Below are 17,220 nucleotides of genomic sequence, written 5' to 3' on the forward strand. Positions count from 1 at the left end.
CTCGCATGACGACTCCGTGATCGCACGCCGATGAATGGTCTTGGGTTTTGGTATTTAATCGTTGCATTTGATGGCTCTGAACTTCTTGAAATGTAAACCACTCACGCTTGATTGTGTCCTGTCCCCTCGTTGCGCCGTTCAATAGGACTCACGAAGATCTACTTGCAGTTGTTCGACTTTACCTATGACCACTGTCTTGGCGTCGCTCACACGAAAAGATAAAGGTCGCAAACACGATGGGCATCTTCACAAAGAGTGGTAGCGATGAGAAGCCTGCGGCGGCTTGTCTCGAAAACAAGGATCTGGAAAGCAACGAAAAGACCGCCACATCTCAATACGGCGATGCGACAGAAGACCTCCCATTTGACAGCATTGATCCTGTCATTGAAGCTAGGTTGAAGCGAAAGCTGGACTTTAACCTTTTGCCGCTCGTCTTCTTCTTGTGTTCGTATCTAAATGACCATCGTGATTCACTCCCTTGACTTGGCTGACTTTATCAAAGACCTACTGGCATCACTCGACCGATCAAATATCGGAAATGCTAGAATTGCTGGCATGGAAGATGATTTAGACCTGGTAGGCGACCGTTACAGCTGGCTGTTGAACATCTTCTACATCAGCTATATCTTGTTCGAGTTCCAGATCTGTAAGTACATACCTTACGAGCCGCACATGCACCATCGGACGCTCATACTATACCAGTGGCTTGGAAGTGCTTCAAGCCTCACCAATGGGCTGCGTTTGTAGTCTTTGGATGGGGAGTGGTGTCCACTTGTCAGGCGGCGGTCCAGAGCTGGGCAGGAGAGATGGTGTTGCGCTTCTTCTTGGGAGTGTGCGAAGCTGGCTATGGCACAGGCATTCCGTTCTTTCTCTCCTTTTTCTATCTCCGACATGAAGTTGGTTTCAGACAAGGCATGTTTGTCTCCGCAGCACCTCTCGCAACATGCTTTGCGGGTGCATTGGCTTATGGGATCACGTCTGGACCCGCCGCCATTGCGAGTTGGAGAGTCCTGTTTCTTGCAGAGGGACTACCGACCATTGCCATGGCACCCGTCGTCTGGTTCTGCATGCCCGACAGCCCACAAAAGGCTCGATTCCTTGACGAGGACGAGAAACGCGTCGCCCTCGTACGGACTATCCGTCAAGTAGGACCTCAATCGATCGAACGAAAAGGGGCCATCTCTCTCCGCAACGTGTTGGCTGGGCTGGCTGACTTCAAACCGTGGGTCACTTCGCTCATGTACTTTAGCTGCAATGTCTCCTTTGCGAGCCTGCCTGTCTTCCTACCTACGATTCTGGAAGAGATGGGGTTCGAGTCGGTGACTGCGCAGGGCTTGACAGCACCGCCATACTTTCTTGCCTTTCTGGTGACTGTCGGTAAGCTTACTTTGACATGACCCGGACAAGAACAAGAACTGACGAGAAATGCAGGGACAACGTGGTTGGCAGACAGGACACAACAGCGAGGTCTCATGATCGTATGCCTTTCGTTGATAGGGGGTGTCGGCTACATCATGCTCGCGACGACCAAATCCACAGGTCCACGCTACGCAGGAGTCTTCCTTGCCGCGTCAGGTGTTTTCCCTTGTATCGGCAACATTTTGCCCTGGGTATCCAACAATCAGGGCAACGATGACAGAAGAGGCGTCGCATATGTCATGCTGAATGTCATCGGACAATGCGGTTCTGTCTTGGCCTCGAACATTTACCCCAAGTCAGAAGGACCCTATTGTAAGTGTTTTTCTTCTACATATGCCTCGTCGTGAAGGCTATTGAGACTGATTGTTGCCCGCAGATACCAAAGGCGTCTCCATATGCGCGGCATTCATGTTCTTCACCACTTTTCTGGCCATCACTCTGCGCACGCTGTTGGCGCGGGAAAATCGCAAGCTGGACAGGGAGTATGGGACTGTCGCCGAGCAGGAAGCTCGCGATGAGGCAGCCATTGCAGCGGCGGGCGCGGCGGGCGATAAGAACGCCGTGATCCAAGCGGCGTCTGGGGTCGAGAATTACGGTCCGCGGTATCGTTATGTGTTATGAGTGCTGAATATACCCCGGGGGTTTTCCTTGTAGGATTTTTGCTTGTTTGTGATCCGTTTCAAGGGATCTTTGATTATGATTATTTGTCATGTAAGCATAGACAGTTGCAGTAGTACCAATCCCGAAGCCGAGTCAGCTGTGTGAATGCCGAGTTATATCCCCCGTCCTCACTCTCATCCCTTTTCACGATCAGAACAGAAGAAATACTCCCTATTTACTCTACTCCGCCACCCCTCCCCCCGAACAACCACCCATTATCTCCACTAACAATCACTCAAATCCCAAATCTGCTTGGCCCGTCGAGTCCCCAGAAGATGAAAATGAATCACTAGAGCCGATGCAAAACAACCCAAACAGGCGGCCTACTTCCTCCCCTAGAAGCATCCCACCCGACCTCACCCAACGTCTTCATCCCCTGCCCCTGCTCCTGCCCATCCTCAGACTCTACAGAGAAGCAAACAGCATCTCTGCCCCACCTCCCATCCCCAAGTTCAATAACCTCCGTCAAGCACCACTTGTGCACTTCCGCGGCGGGCTTATGCAGTTCGTCGACGATCAGGTACGTCAGGAGGTCCCTGAGGGCAAGAGAGGTCGGGGCGCGGAAGACGCGGAGAGATAGCGTTGGGGAATCATTTTTCGTGGATGATGACGACGAGGTCGAAGGATTAGATGCTGGGGATGAAGATGACGATGCAGAGGTTGATGCAGAGGACGCAGAACACGCAGGAGGTAGTTCCCAGACTTTCGTCCCTTTGACGACGTGCAGGATCGTGTGCTGCGGCGGCGGGATGTATTTTATGCCTTTCCTGGCGCTCAGGTCTTTGCTGTGAGTCGGTGGTGTGTCTTTCTTCCCGTCGCTTTTGGCTGCCTTGTCGTCGTTATCGGCGGCGGCTGCCTTACACGTGCCCTTGGTCTTGGAGTCTTTCTCTTTCGTCTCGGATTTGGCCTTTTCCTTCCTTTCTCTGCTCTCTTTGGTTTCTTTAGTCTTGCACTCTTTGACGTCTTTTGCCTCGTTGGTTTCTTTCGTCTTGGCTCTCGCTGACGTGTGAGAGCTACTGCTGCAGGAGGCTTTGACGAGTGCACTCTGGGGACAGGAACGAGCAGGGCTGATGGCCACGAGAGGAAAGAGCGGGTAGCTGATGTATGCGACTGCTGGGCAGGCAGATGGTGGGATTAGAGAGGTTGGTTGTATCGCTGTTTGGCATATCATTGTGGGTGGCGATAATAGGATTGGTTGTGCTTGTGGTTGTAGTTGTAGGTCTTGCACTGTAGGCTGGGAACGGAAATGAAGTAGCATTCTTTTCGTTCTGCTGCTTGAAAGACTAAATGGAGATCAACTCGTTGGCCAAGTCTTCGTCTTCAGGATGACCTACGTGCTCGGGTTTTGTAAAGGTGGTTCGTAAGAAGTTTGGAAGTGTTACTTCCCAAGCAGCGACGATACCGACTTGCAGTGCGAAGTAGAGAAAAAATTGCAAAAAAGGAAAAGGTGGACTACACATGCATCTACTTATACTCTTTTCTCTCGCTCAGCTCACGGATCATGACTGTAGATTGCCATGATCAAGTGTAATGCTAACAATTCATTGTCCCCCAAGTTACAGAACATGTGATTTCATGGGTGTGGGAATGGGCATATATGACTGTATTTCGTGTTTACATGGTAGTGTATTAGATACCGCAGACAGGGTGTGCTGGACAGGACAGCAGGGAAGAATGCAGACGAGCGAAGGAGGGTAAGCAGTATTTGGCATGAGGATGTCTACATGAGTGTGGGCAGAGGGACCCTCCGGACTGAGCACGTTAGGTCGTCGGACATACAGTAGGAGTCGTGCAGGTAAATCGGGCTCGAAACATGTTCTGTACCATGTCATGGTCATGTGGCAAGTAGAAGGTCAGGTGACAAGAAACGAGGAACGAAGAGTAATGAGGGATGTGTTTGTTCATGGCGTCGATGTGGAGAATTGTACACAGCCACAGAGCCTTTTGCTACCTGTGCGAAGAGAAAAGAGGCTAGGAACTGGCTAGCTGGGGTTATCGTTGATGAACGATCATCATTCGAACGTGAGTACAGAAGGCTTGTGAAGCAAAGAGACTCAACTTCCTGCAATGACCGCCAATCCCTCATAAATCTTCCTCTTGACGGCAAAGAAGGAACTTTCCTGCGCCCTCGCACCATAACCTCCAGCTCCGAATCCACCACCACTACCGCTGCCTTCGACCTCGATTCTGCCAGTGGCGGCTTTGCGCACCACGACAGTCCCGTCAACAAGCAGAGTGCCTTCGCCTCTGAACTCGGCTCGGTGGCCGGATGCTTGCATCAGTCTGCGTAGATCGGCGAGACGCAAGTCGCCTACGTGCAGGGGTTGAGTGGTAATTTGTGCGTTTGAGGCTGCCGACATCAAGGGATTCGTGGGCAAGATGTCCAGAACAGGTTCCGAGTCTTGTTCTTCTGTTACGCTCGTCTTTGTTTTGGAGTCCGATGACTGGTCCTCCTCTATAAGCTTCTGCTTCTTCGCGGCGCTTTCTTCGCTGCTGTCGCCATTCATGGCATGGTGGATGGTCTCTATGCGGCCTGTGATGGTCACGATGCCCAGTCCCTTGACATTCTGCCATGTCAATTTCTTGACCAAAGCGCGACTGAGCTTCAGTGTCCAAGCATTGGTCTCCACGCTTGCGTCGACCGTTTCCCCAATCACTGGAGTCAAGATGTCTAGGTTGCTCTCATCGCCTGAGCCGAGGAAGCCTTTGCAGTCTGCTGCTAGAGAAAGGGTCTCTGCTTGTTCTCCGGCAACCAGGATCAGCTTCCTAGGTCTGATGAGCGGGATCAGCATCTGTAGATCGCGCTTCTCGTGCAAGCCGGAGAAATCAATGTATGCAATCTTGAGTTGAAGATGGAGTGTGTGCGTGCTGAACACTGCTTTCTGGGGTCCTTCTTGGGCGGACTCTCCGGGCTCGTAATCCGATTCCTCTGACTCCGAAGTTTCCGAGTCATTGTTGTTGCCATCCATCTGAGTATCGCCGTTTGTTTCGTCCCTGGGATCTCCATTCTCCATCTTTGATCGCTTCGATGCGCCTCCTCGTTGGTGGGAATGATGCTTTTGTCCAGACTTGTTTCCGGGAACTGCTTCATCCCATTTACGTTTCTGACCAACCGCGGTCTCGGCTTTCGTTTTTGTGGGATCAGTGGTAAGTTCGTTTGTGTCTAGATCATCGCGTTCTTCGGCGCGCAAGTACTCCTCGGGTCGGATTATGTCTCCAAACTCATCGTTGCGGGTTCGCTTGGCAACGAAGGGAAAGACCTTCTCCCGACCACGTTTGCCTCGCACGTCGTAATCGTATACATTCTTCTTCCGTAAGAGCACGTTGACGCCCAATTCCTCGTCGGTGAGGCCGATTTTTCGTCGAGAATGTGTCAGAGTAGCAGAAATATTGAGGGTTCTGCCCTGGTGTTCGTGTTCAGACTCTTCCGAACTTTCCGAGGAAGTCGAAGAGTTGTCATCAGCTATGGCTTGGTCGGTTTCTTTTGTCAGGGCGTTGTCGCCTTGTAGTGTGCTGTGCATCTGGCGTCGTCGAGCAAGGTATTGCTGGTATGTCAGGCTCTCTTCACCTTCCAGTCGGGCGATTTCAGTGCTCTTGACTTCGACTTCTGCACCAGCGGACTCGATGACGTTTCCGTTCTCGCCTTCTTCGCCAGCTTGGTTCTGCTGTTTCCAGAGGTCCCACATGAAGCGCCCGATGCCGCTTTCGTCGGGCCGCGGTTTTGCGACGCGTTCTGTCAGGACAACAACATTGCGCGAATCACCGAATATCTTCTGCAAGGTGTGTCGGGAGAATCCCCACTCTAATGACTTGTCGCTGGCCAAAATGACAGCGGGTTTCCCCGAATTCAGCACGCGATCGAGCTTCGACTTGCGCTCTAGAAGTTTCATATGGCGAAAATCGAAGGGGGTTTGATCTTGACCGCTCTTGTCTCCATTGGTATTCGAGCGGTTCTGGGCTTTTTCGCGACCGATGGAAGCTTCCATCTCGCGGACTATGCCTTCGTCCATCCATTCAATCATACTGCGAGCATATCGGAGAGTGGCATTTGCGGATTTGCCGGCCAGTCCTAGCCTCGTCTTCCTGTATAATTGCGCAGCGGCACCCGTAGACTCGGTGCGCCAGTGATGCTCAAGAATGTACGCCAGCTCCAACATGCGCGCGCTCGAGTCAGTCGGGATCAAAACGGTGCCTCCTTGGGAAATAGTCTGCTTGACGAGATGCAGCAGAGCGTCGTCTCGTTTCCGTCTTCCTCCAGCGAGATGTGATCTTTCGGCTCCTTTACTGCTGCAGATCAAGGCAGTGGGTCTGCGCAACTGCTCGATGACTTCGGCACCTCCTCCACCAGCTCCAAGCCAAGCAGCTCCCGACAGAACATTCTCCTTTGCCTGGTTCCAGTCGACAGCGTAGACGATGGATTCGAGACCGTGCTGTATGTGCCAAATGGTTCCTCCGAGCGTGTGTCCGGCATTGTAAGCGGTGATTGTGAGTCCATTAAGCGGCGGCGAGAAGGGCGAAGGACTCGGCTGATGTGGCTGCGAATATTTCAGAGGATTGATCAACGAGAAGTAGCCAGCAATTTCTTCGACGGTGGGAGGTTGGAGAAGAATGTTCGGATGGGCGCCTGGTTTGGAGAAAGTGGCAGAATACAGAGACTCGGCGAGGGCTGTCGCCGGGATAATGGAAGCAGCAAGGGGAGAAGAAGCATAAAGATCGTGAATGAGAGTCCTTCCCAGAGAGATGACGGGGGTTGTCGCGTAGACGGGGATCTTGGTGAAGAGAGGGAAATGCTTGCAGCAGTGGGCGTAAGCACCCAGATGATCGAGAGTAGGATGAGTCAAGAGAGTGAGAGAGATTGTAGAGACATGCCTGTGTATGCAGAAATGTAAGATGTCAATTCATGTTGCTTCATATAGAGAGAGGTTGTATAGCAGATATACAGATGGACAATGGACTGGACCCAGATTGACGCACTTTTCTAGAGCAAGTAACTTTTCGGCATCAAAAACTTCATCCCAGCCAACATCAATCAGGATCTTGATACCACCGTCGAGTTCCAACAACGACTGAGATGCAGGCGAGTCCGACTGCGCTCCCAGAAGGGGAGTGAACGAGAACATGTCAAGCTAATGTCAAGCTACCGCGACGACGTTGTACCACACAGCAGCAAGCCTCTTCCTGTCCTGCACAATCTATACGCCGTAGCGAGGTTTGTCAGTGATGGCGATGGGGAGAGCAGGGCATCGTGTGAGCACTAGCAGGTGCTGTTATTGCGGAATCATATAGTTGTGTATGGGTCATGATAATGATGATGATAATAAATGAATACAGTAGTTGATACCTGCACCTGTGCACGCGAGTCGTGAAACGCGGAGTCTCGGCGATGGATTGAGTCTGTTGCTAGTCATGCAGATGGACATACGATGCATCCATGATTCATGTAGCCACTTCCACAGAGCAGCAGCCCTACATCATCCTCAGTCCTCAAGTAATTACCTCATGCTGTATACAATTCCACGAGGCAGCACAGTCGCCAACATGGACCTGCGAACATTCATCTCGGACAAGCTGATCGAGCTGGTCGGCGGGTCCGACCGCATGATGGTCGACTTTGTGCAGCAGACGGCGAGCTCGGTGAAGACATCCTCGCAGCTTCACGACAAGCTGTCCACCATGATCGATGCCTCCGAGGCTGACCTCAAGCACTTTAGCGATGATCTGTACGGCCGCCTGCCCCGATCTGCGAATCCTGCAAAGTCGTCCTCCAAGAAAGATGCTCCTGCCAAAGAGAGCAAGAAGAAGTACGCCCTGCTGGACATGGCCGAGGATCTCGCTCCACCTGCGCCACCGCCTCCTTCATCACGTCCCGAAAAGAAGAGCAGCAGACGTGCAAGAGACGGCGAAAGATCACCGAGTAGAGAGCGCCGCCACAGAAAGGACCGCGATGACCGGAAGAGAATACGACGTCGGGACCAAGGCGACTTCGAAGACCGCTGGGGCGACGACTATGAAGCCGAGGAAGAGGAAGAGCCCGAGATGTCTGCGCCAAAACGCGCTCGCATGCAAGATGGCTCCGCCAGTCCACGATCCGCCAACGGCACCGATGCGCCCTCCGAGGACGAAGAAGAGAGGGACAGGAAAGAGCGTCAGGCTTTCGAAAAGAGACTGAAAGAGAAGGACGATCGCTCCTCGAAAAAAAACACAGAGTCATTCAAAGACACGCAGGATCTGGAACGAAGGCGCGCCCTGGCCGATGATCCCAAGAAACGTGAAGCCGAACTCAAGGACATCAGACTGCGGTCGCGCCAGGACTACCTCAAGAAGCGAGAGGCCCAAGAGTTGGCTCTGCTGCGGAAGCAGGTCGCCGAGGAGCAACAAGAAGTGCGGGAGAATCCTCTGTTGACCGAGGAAGAGAAGGCTGAGTTTGCGAGGAATCTCGAGACTTTGCGCATCGCCGAGGAGAGACTGCGCATCGATGACCACCTGGAGGGATACGCCTTGCCGGACGACTATATTACCGAGAAGGGCAAAATCAGCAGGAAAGCAAAGCAGGATGCTCTCTACAGCCGCCATGTCGACAGGGATGAATTTGGACGAGAGCGCTTTGTGACCGAGCACGAAGAATGGGAGAGGGAACAACTTGCCAAAACAAATGCCCAGATCACCGTCGCCGAAAGAGTCAACGAGGGCGACTATGGCTATGTTTTCGATGAAGCACAACAGATCCAGTGGGTCACGGATAACGCCATGACTGGCGGCCTTAACAAGATGCAGTCGCAGGAAGAACGTCAGATGGCCCAAGCACTCATGGCGGCAGAGCGAAAAGCCATCACCATGGAAGAGAAGAGAAAGTCTCTACCGGTCTATCAATACCGAGACCAATTCCTGCAGGCTATCGATCAGTACCAGATTCTCATCGTGGTTGGAGAGACCGGTTCTGGAAAGACCACCCAACTACCGCAATACCTCCACGAGCACGGATACACGAAAGATGGCAAGATTGTCGGCTGCACCCAACCGCGAAGAGTCGCTGCCATGTCAGTCGCCGCCAGAGTTGCTGAAGAGACGGGCACCAAGCTAGGCAACGAGGTTGGCTATGCCATTCGATTCGAGGACTGCACAAGCGACAAAACTGTGCTGAAGTACATGACTGATGGTATGCTGTTGAGAGAATTCCTTACCGAACCGGATCTCGGGAATTACTCTGCCCTTATGATTGACGAGGCCCACGAACGTACTTTACACACCGATATCTTGTTTGGATTGGTCAAGGACATTGCAAGAGGAAGACCGGACCTCAAGCTTTTGATTTCCTCGGCCACCCTCGACGCACAAAAGTTCTCCGCTTTCTTCGACGATGCCCCTATCCTGAATATTCCCGGCCGTACTTTCGACGTCGAGATGAATTACTCGATGCAACCAGAAGCCAACTATCTGTCCGCTGCCATCACCACTGTCTTCCAGATCCATTTATCTCAGCCTATGCCGGGTGACATCTTGGTCTTCTTGACCGGCCAAGACGAGATCGAGCAAGCGGAAGCGTCTTTGCAAGAGACCGCGCGCAAACTCGGTGCAGCGGCGCCAGAACTAATGATATGTCCCATCTATGCCAGCTTGCCTACTGATCTGCAGAACCGCATTTTCGAACCCACGCCTCCCAAGGTCCGCAAGGTGGTCTTGGCTACCAACATTGCGGAAACGAGTCTGACAATCGACAACATTGTTTACGTTATTGATCCAGGTTACGTCAAGGAGAATCGATATACGCCAGCCACAAACATGGAGAGTCTGGTAGCTGTGCCTATCTCTCGTGCGTCCGCCAACCAACGTGCGGGACGAGCTGGTCGTACGCAGCCAGGAAAGTGTTTCCGCTTGTACACGAAATGGGCTTTCTACAACGATCTTCCGGAGAGTACTACCCCCGAGATCCAAAGGACTAACCTCACTAGCGTCGTGTTATTGCTCAAGTCACTAGGGATCAACGACTTGATCGGCTTTGATTTCATGGACCCGCCCTCGCCGGACATGCTTATTCGATCGCTCGAACAACTGTATGCACTAGGTGCGCTGAACGACAAGGGAGAGCTTACCAAAATTGGACGACAAATGGCAGAATTCCCGACGGACCCCATGTTGGCCAAGGCGGTCCTTGCAGCGGACCAAGAAGGCTGCGTCGAAGAAGTTTTGTCCATTATCGCCATGCTCAGTGAAGCCTCTGCTCTGTTCTATCGTCCAAAGGACAAGAAGCTGCAAGCCGATGCAGCCAGAGCTCGATTCACCGTCAAGGAAGGAGGCGATCACATGACTTACCTCAACATCTGGAACCAATGGGTCGACAGTGACTTTAGCTATGTTTGGGCCAAGGAGAATTTCATGCAACAGCGTAGTCTGACCCGCGCTCGCGATATTCGCGATCAACTGGCCAAGCTATGCGATCGCGTAGAAGTCACTCTGAGCTCGTGCGGGGCTAGCAATCTTCCACCGATACTGAAAGCGCTAGCAGCAGGCTTCTTCTCGAATGCGGCACGTCTGCAGCGCGGCGGAGACTCTTACCGTACGGTCAAGAACAACATGACCGTCTTCTTGCACCCGTCCTCGGTGTTGATCGAATCGAGGCCGAAGTGGATCATCTATTACGAACTGGTATTGACGTCCAAAGAGTTCTGTCGCAGCTGCTTCCCGTTGCAGCCTGAATGGTTGACCGAAGTGGCCCCTCACTTCTACAAACAGAAGGACCTGGAAAGCTTGGGGGTGGACAAGAAAATGCCAAAGGGACAAGGAGCGGCCCCTAGCAGGCTTTAATTATAGAAAGGAACAAACATGACAGCGCGGTCAGCTTGAGGTTGTTGATCTGCCATCTACCATGACGATTATATATCTATTATGCCTGGCTTCTGGCTGAACGACACTTGAAACACGCTTAAGGTATTGTAGCAGCACCCCTCGCCCCACCGCCAAGCCATGACGCAGCTCCGGGGAACAGTTGGCTGGCAGCTAAGGTACCGTAGTTGCGTGTTTATCTTGAGATACCTTACTTTACTTATACCTTGAGGTATCCTTGTGTCTTGACCACTCCACCGCTTTCGTAGGATCATATAACAACACAAGATGTCGATCAAGCCAGGTTGGTATCACGATAAATACAACCACGTTATCTCGACAGCGACTGACACCATTGAACAGATGGCATCTGGGCCGCAGGTTCGAGCTACCCAACTATACACCCATCCGCCCCCATAGTACTCACAACACGACAGCGCCGACTACAACTAGAGGCTCGTCAACTCCTCTGTCTTCCGACGCGAAAGGAGAGCGTATAGCTTATGCATCCAACAAGTCCATCTTCGTCCGCTCCATCGACAACCCAGAGGTCGCCACGCAGTATACTGCTCACACGGCTCAAACCACAGTAGCCCGCTTCTCGCCTTCGGGCTTCTACATTGCTAGTGGAGATGTCACTGGAAGCGTAAGAGTCTGGGATTGTGTTGGAGAGGGTGCCACCAGAGGTACGGTCATGCATAGTGGTGGATCCAGAGACATGGAATTGACAGAAAGTCAGGAGAATACCACATCATCGCCGGCCGCATCAACGATATTGCTTGGGATGGTGATTCTCAGCGCATCATCGCTGTCGGCGACGGCAAGGAACGCTTCGGTCACTGTATCACAGCGGACAGCGGAAACAGCGTAGGCGAAATCTCCGGCCACAGCTCTCAGATCAATTGCGTGTCCATTAGGCAGCAGCGTCCCCTCCGCGCCGCAACCGGATCTGATGACACTAGCATGGTCTTCTATCACGGTGCACCTTTCAAGTTCAACACGAGCTTGCGAGGAAAGCACGACAAGTTCATCTATGGCACCGCCTTCAGCCCCGATGGAGCTCATCTGGTCAGTGTAGGAAGTGACCGGCGCATTTGGTTGTACGACGGTAAGACCGGCGAAGCAACGACTCAGATCGGCGAGCGCGAGCACAAGGGCAGCATCTTCGGAGTAGCATGGGCAAAGGACTCGAAACGATTCGTCACTGCCAGCGCAGATCAGACTGTCAAGATCTGGGATGTGGATTCTGGCAAGTGCGTTCAGAGCTGGCGCATGGGAGAAGAAGGAGTTGTGAGCATTCCCAACCAACAGGTGGGCGTGACCTGGCCTCATGGGCGTGACGATGGTCTTATCATCAGTATTGATCTGGACGGCAATCTCAATTACCTCATGGAGGGCAAGGACAAGCCCGTCAGAGTCGTCAGGGGTCATCAGAGGGCTATCACTGCTGCAGGGTTCAGCGAGAGCAACAAGACTCTCTGGACAGGAAGCTATGACGGTCGTGTCTCTGCTTGGGACATATCTGCAGGGTCTGCCGATCAGGTGGACGGCGAATCGCCCAAGAACTACATTAGCGGCTTCGCTACATCGGAGTCGGATGGTCGCATTCACACTGTGTCTTGGGATGACACTCTGCGCACGATTGATGCATCTACCAAGTCCTTTACAGGCTCCCTAGCGAAGACAGAGGGCCAGCCTAAAGCAGTCGCAGTAGCGTCGACCGGCAAACCAATCACGCTCGTCGCCACTCCATCCGCCATCATTATCTATGGCGATGGCGAGCAAGTGGGCTCTGAAGCTGTCAGGTTCACGCCGGCATGTATCGCTGCAAAGGAGAACGTCGTTGCTGTGGGTGGTGAGGACAAGATCGTCCGAATCTACACCATCTCAGGGTCAACGCTCTCACTCGCAAGTGAGATCACGGACCCCACAGCTGCCGTCTCTACCCTTGCCTTCTCTGCTAAGAGCGGGCGGCTGGCAGTCGGTCTTAGCAACGGCAAGATCTTTGTTTACACTTCATCTTCGCCTTCTGAGTGGACATTGACGACCAATCGATGGTCTGCTCACACCGCACGTGTAACATGCATCTCCTGGAGTCCCGACGGCGAGAAGGCTGCAAGTGGTGGTCTCGACACCAACGTCTTCGTGTGGAGTATCACTGACCCAGGAAAGCGGATCAAGGTGCTGAACGCCCACAAGGATGGCGTCGGCGGTATTGTTTGGGCCGAGGAGACCAAGGTCATCAGTTGCGGTGCCGATGCTGCGGTAAAGTGCTGGAAAGTAGAGGGAGTGCAATAGATGTCGAATTTGGTATGCTACAGCGATGCGATTTCACATGAACAGCAAAGGTGATGGTCGCCTTCTCCTCCTCGTACCTTAGTAAGGTTCGACTTACCAGCGACCCTGCGAGTGCACACACAACACAAGGGTGATGATACAGGTATTGGACGCTCTTATCGTGTGTGTCCGAGTACCTACTGTAAGCTGCCCGTAACGTACCGAATTCATTACCTCAGGCTGAGTCTTTCGCCTGTACTTTCCCCATTCGGAAGGTGGCGATAATGTGACACGGCGGGGCATGTTGGTCTATCCCCATACTTAGCACTGGGGGTTACCTCAGGCAATTGGTTCAATCATGACTCGGTTTAGAGTCGTGTTCGTGGTGAGCTGCCCACTTGACTATCTTAGCAGTTGGACAGAAATCTCCGCCGGAGAGTTCCAATCTGGAAGCTTGATGCGAAGATATAGTGTGTGCCAAACACGCGTTGGCCGTATATCGTACTCCATGCTCCAATGTGGTAATCCAGAACGATCATCGTTGAGGGATCCATGCTCGCCATCGCCATCCCACTTCGCCTCGGCTTATCAATCCGATAAAGCCATGATAAAGCTATACAACAGGAAATAAAGTTCATCACATGTGTATCAAGGGTTCGCCGACCGGCGCATTTGTCTTACCGTAGGTAATCGTTATTCGAGTAAGATAAAACATACGCAGCGTGCACCTGCTTCTGATTCCGTCTTGTTTTATCTCTTTCTCATACACTATCTGCTTACTTTCCTCCCTCGATTCTGCACTGTTGCTGATCTGAGTTGCCCCTTCACAATGTCCCTCCAATCCTCTTCCCTACCAGTCCGGACTGGCAAGACTACAGTTTCACACCCGTTTGCGCCGCTGTCGCGAGAGGAGATCTCGGCTGCTGCTGCATTGGTCCAGAGCCAATGGCCTGCAAACACCGAGCTGCAGTACAAGGCTGTGACTCTAGATGAGCCTGCAAAGGCAGAGGCTGTGCCCTACTTGACTGCCACCCGCCGGGGAGAGACGCCGAAGAGCATAGACAGGAAGGCCTTTGTCAATTACTACATCCGCAAGACCAACAAGTTCCACGAGGCGGTCGTCAACCTCTCCGCTCAGACAGTCGAACGCAACGTGCGATTGGGAGCCAATGTCCACTCTCCGGGAGACGGTGAAGAGATTCTGGAAATCGAGAAGCTTGCGTTGGAGGACCCCGAGGTAGCAGCAGAGATCAAGAAGTTACAACTCCCAGAGGGATCCGTGGTCATCTGCGATCCTTGGATCTACGGATCTGACGGTGTTGGTGACGATGACCGTATGTACCAGTGCTTCCTCTACATGCGTGATCCCGCAAACCCCACTGAGGCCGACTCGAACCACTACGCCCATCCTCTCGCCATCTCGCCCGTCATCAGCGCCGACAGTCTGAAGCTCGTCCGCATCGATCTTCTCCCTACTGGCAAGGACCTCACCGTCAAGCCCACCCAGGCATACAAGGCATACCCAGCGAACGAATATATCCCTGAGGCCCACAAGCTACGTACAGACCTTAAGCCGCTGCAGGTTGTCCAGCCAGAGGGTGCTAGTTTCAAGATCACCACCAAGGATGGTCTCAGTCTTGTGCAATGGCAGAAGTTCGAGTTCAAGGTCGGCTTCAACCAGCGTGAAGGAATGGTGCTCTACGACGTTCACTACGACAACCGCAGCTTGTTCTACCGACTCAGTCTTTCTGACATGAACATCCCCTACGCTGATCCCCGACATCCCTACCACAAGAAGGCTGCCTTCGATCTCGGCGATGTTGGTGCAGGAGTCATGGCAAATGACCTCAAGCTTGGCTGCGACTGTCTAGGATCCATTCAATACCTTTCAGGCCTTGTGCCCAACGACAAGGGCGAGCCCGTCGAGATGCCCAACTGCATCTGTGTCCATGAGCAGGACGCAGGCATCGGTTGGAAGCACACAAACTACCGAACCGGCAGAGCTGCAGTCGTGCGAAGCCGCGAGCTGGTGCTTCAGTCCATCATCACTGTGGCCAACTACGAGTACATTTTGGCATTCATGTTCAACCAAGCTGGAGAGGTCATCTACGAGGTTCGCGCCACTGGCATCCTGTCTACACAACCCATTGACGAGGGACTCGACGTTCCTTGGGGCACTGTGGTGCACCCGGGTGTGCTGGCAGCTCACCATCAGCACATCTTCTCGCTTCGTGTTGATCCCGCTCTTGAAGGCCATGAGAACCGTCTCGTGTACGACGAGGCACTCCCCATGCCCCGTAGCGAATTCAACCCACACGGAACCGGATATTACACCGAGGAGACCGTCGTGGCACAATCTGGTGGCTACGACTTGGACTTTGACAAGAACAGAACCTTCAAGATTCAAAATGTCAATGTTCGCAACCCCATCAACGGCAAGCCGGTCGCCTACAAGATCCACGCGCCACCTTTCCAGAAGGGTCTCGCAGACAAGGACAGCTTTACACACAAGCGTGCAGAGTTCTCCGACCGCAACATTTACGCTGTCAAGCACAGAGATGGTGAGCTGTATGCTGGCGGCAGATACACCAACCAATCTAGAGGTAACGCGGGTGTCAGAACTTGGTCGGAGAGGAAGGAGAAGATTGTCGACGATGATCTTGTTGTCTATGTCCAATTTGGTATCAACCACGTCCCTCGTATCGAGGACTTCCCAGGTAAGTGACCCGAAAGCTCGTGTCTTGCAAACATCTCTAACCTTGCTCGCTGTAGTCATGCCTTGTGAGATCATCAAGGTCTCCATGAAGCCGGTCAACTTCTTCGACAAGAACCCTGCGCTCGACGTTCCTCCCAGCACACAGGAATTCAACAAGAGCACGCTGATCAGCGAGACGCATCATCAATCTAGTGTCGAGGGTGTCGTCAGCAGTTCGGGGGACGTCTGCTGCAACACCACGCCGTCTAGCAAGCTATAGAAACAAAAGAGAGGATTAGATTACCAAGCCTGGGCATACTCCACTATTTTGATGGACAAAATGGCCGAGATTGTATTCCCGAATGGGAAACCCGGGAAACGTTGCGTGCATTTCATTACTGTACGTGGCTCGGACTGCCGCGTGTAAAATGCGCCCCTTGCAAGATAAGCAGGACCATGGATGGAAGATTTCATGTATGTAGAGTGAACATATTTAGACCGAGAAGGAATCCATATTGACGATATTTGTCTTTATGTAGAGAGCTACCATCAATGACGATTAATGCCCAAAAGATCTCGAGCGCGCAATGACCTTCACAAGGTATATGCTTCATGTACGAGCAATAAGGAAGCTGCTCCTTTGCACGACGACACTGCAACTTTGGTCTTGATCCTGTGATCGAATGACAAAGATGCATAACTACCTTATCTGACTTGCTTTGCTTTGGTCGAGTCAATGGCTTTGCTTCCTGTTCTGCCCGATCCCAGTTCTTTTAATCTATACCACAGCCAGAATCCCAGTGGCTTGCCTTGTTCTTCTTCTAGCATGCGCCTCGTCCAAGCCATCATGCAGTGTCTCAGAGGATTGTCGTCCTGGGCTGCTACAGCACTCAGCAGCAGCCTACCGCCTACCCTCGCCACCCTTGGCCACCAACCGATGGGGCCAATGAATGACTCGTTGGCTTTTCTTTGCATTTCATTTTCAGCTATACATGCATCTGCTTAAAATCGATTCTATCATGAGAACAACGACTTTCTACTGGCCAGTGCACCATCAATCTCACACGGGTCATGCCTGGCGTGTCTTTTCCGGCCGAAGGAAAAACCCCACGGCGGAGGTACTTCCATCTGCAAGCGACCGTAACCCAAGATTTCGCAACCGCATACGAGCTTAACCCTGGTTTATGCACAGATTTGAGCGGGTGAGGGCAATCTCGAGGCCCTTTCATTTTCAGCAAGCCATTTGTTGACTGCATCGCTGACCGCGTAGGTGATCTCTCGATGGATACTGACGAGTCATTGACTCGATTCGATATATGCGCGTGCAGTTCAACTGTCTGCACACCTGT

General features: G+C 52.6%; 6 protein-coding genes across 6 annotated transcripts; 4 read left to right on the forward strand and 2 right to left on the reverse strand.

The window, feature by feature from the left end:
- Positions 1–236: 236 nt before the first annotated feature.
- On the forward strand, positions 237–2,040 carry AAFC00_001195 (uncharacterized protein; the record flags this gene model as incomplete). The annotated part of the gene is made up of 5 exons (XM_069340357.1): positions 237–444; positions 503–646; positions 703–1,377; positions 1,432–1,731; positions 1,796–2,040. 5 exons carry the CDS (start codon positions 237–239, stop codon positions 2,038–2,040), a joined length of 1,572 nt encoding a protein of 523 aa, XP_069203824.1.
- Positions 2,041–2,368: 328 nt separating this feature from the next.
- Positions 2,369–3,250, reverse strand: AAFC00_001196 (uncharacterized protein; the record flags this gene model as incomplete). Its single annotated transcript, XM_069340358.1, has 1 exon — positions 2,369–3,250. One exon carries the CDS (start codon positions 3,248–3,250, stop codon positions 2,369–2,371), a length of 882 nt encoding a protein of 293 aa, XP_069203825.1.
- Positions 3,251–4,133: 883 nt separating this feature from the next.
- Positions 4,134–7,199, reverse strand: AAFC00_001197 (uncharacterized protein; the record flags this gene model as incomplete). The annotated part of the gene is made up of 2 exons (XM_069340359.1): positions 4,134–6,948; positions 7,054–7,199. 2 exons carry the CDS (start codon positions 7,197–7,199, stop codon positions 4,134–4,136), a joined length of 2,961 nt encoding a protein of 986 aa, XP_069203826.1.
- Positions 7,200–7,617: 418 nt separating this feature from the next.
- On the forward strand, positions 7,618–10,881 carry AAFC00_001198 (uncharacterized protein; the record flags this gene model as incomplete). The annotated part of the gene is made up of 1 exon (XM_069340360.1): positions 7,618–10,881. One exon carries the CDS (start codon positions 7,618–7,620, stop codon positions 10,879–10,881), a length of 3,264 nt encoding a protein of 1,087 aa, XP_069203827.1.
- A 306-nt stretch (positions 10,882–11,187) lies between these two features.
- On the forward strand, positions 11,188–13,197 carry AAFC00_001199 (uncharacterized protein; the record flags this gene model as incomplete). Its single annotated transcript, XM_069348540.1, has 3 exons — positions 11,188–11,207; positions 11,320–11,585; positions 11,639–13,197. The coding sequence occupies 3 exons, from the start codon at positions 11,188–11,190 to the stop codon at positions 13,195–13,197; spliced, it is 1,845 nt and encodes a 614-aa protein (XP_069203828.1).
- An 808-nt stretch (positions 13,198–14,005) lies between these two features.
- On the forward strand, positions 14,006–16,151 carry AAFC00_001200 (uncharacterized protein; the record flags this gene model as incomplete). Its single annotated transcript, XM_069340361.1, has 2 exons — positions 14,006–15,893; positions 15,949–16,151. 2 exons carry the CDS (start codon positions 14,006–14,008, stop codon positions 16,149–16,151), a joined length of 2,091 nt encoding a protein of 696 aa, XP_069203829.1.
- Positions 16,152–17,220: the final 1,069 nt, after the last annotated feature.

Source organism: Neodothiora populina, assembly GCF_041146345.1.
Source record: "Neodothiora populina strain CPC 39397 chromosome Unknown canker_contig_12, whole genome shotgun sequence".
NCBI lineage: Eukaryota > Fungi > Ascomycota > Dothideomycetes > Dothideales > Dothioraceae > Neodothiora > Neodothiora populina.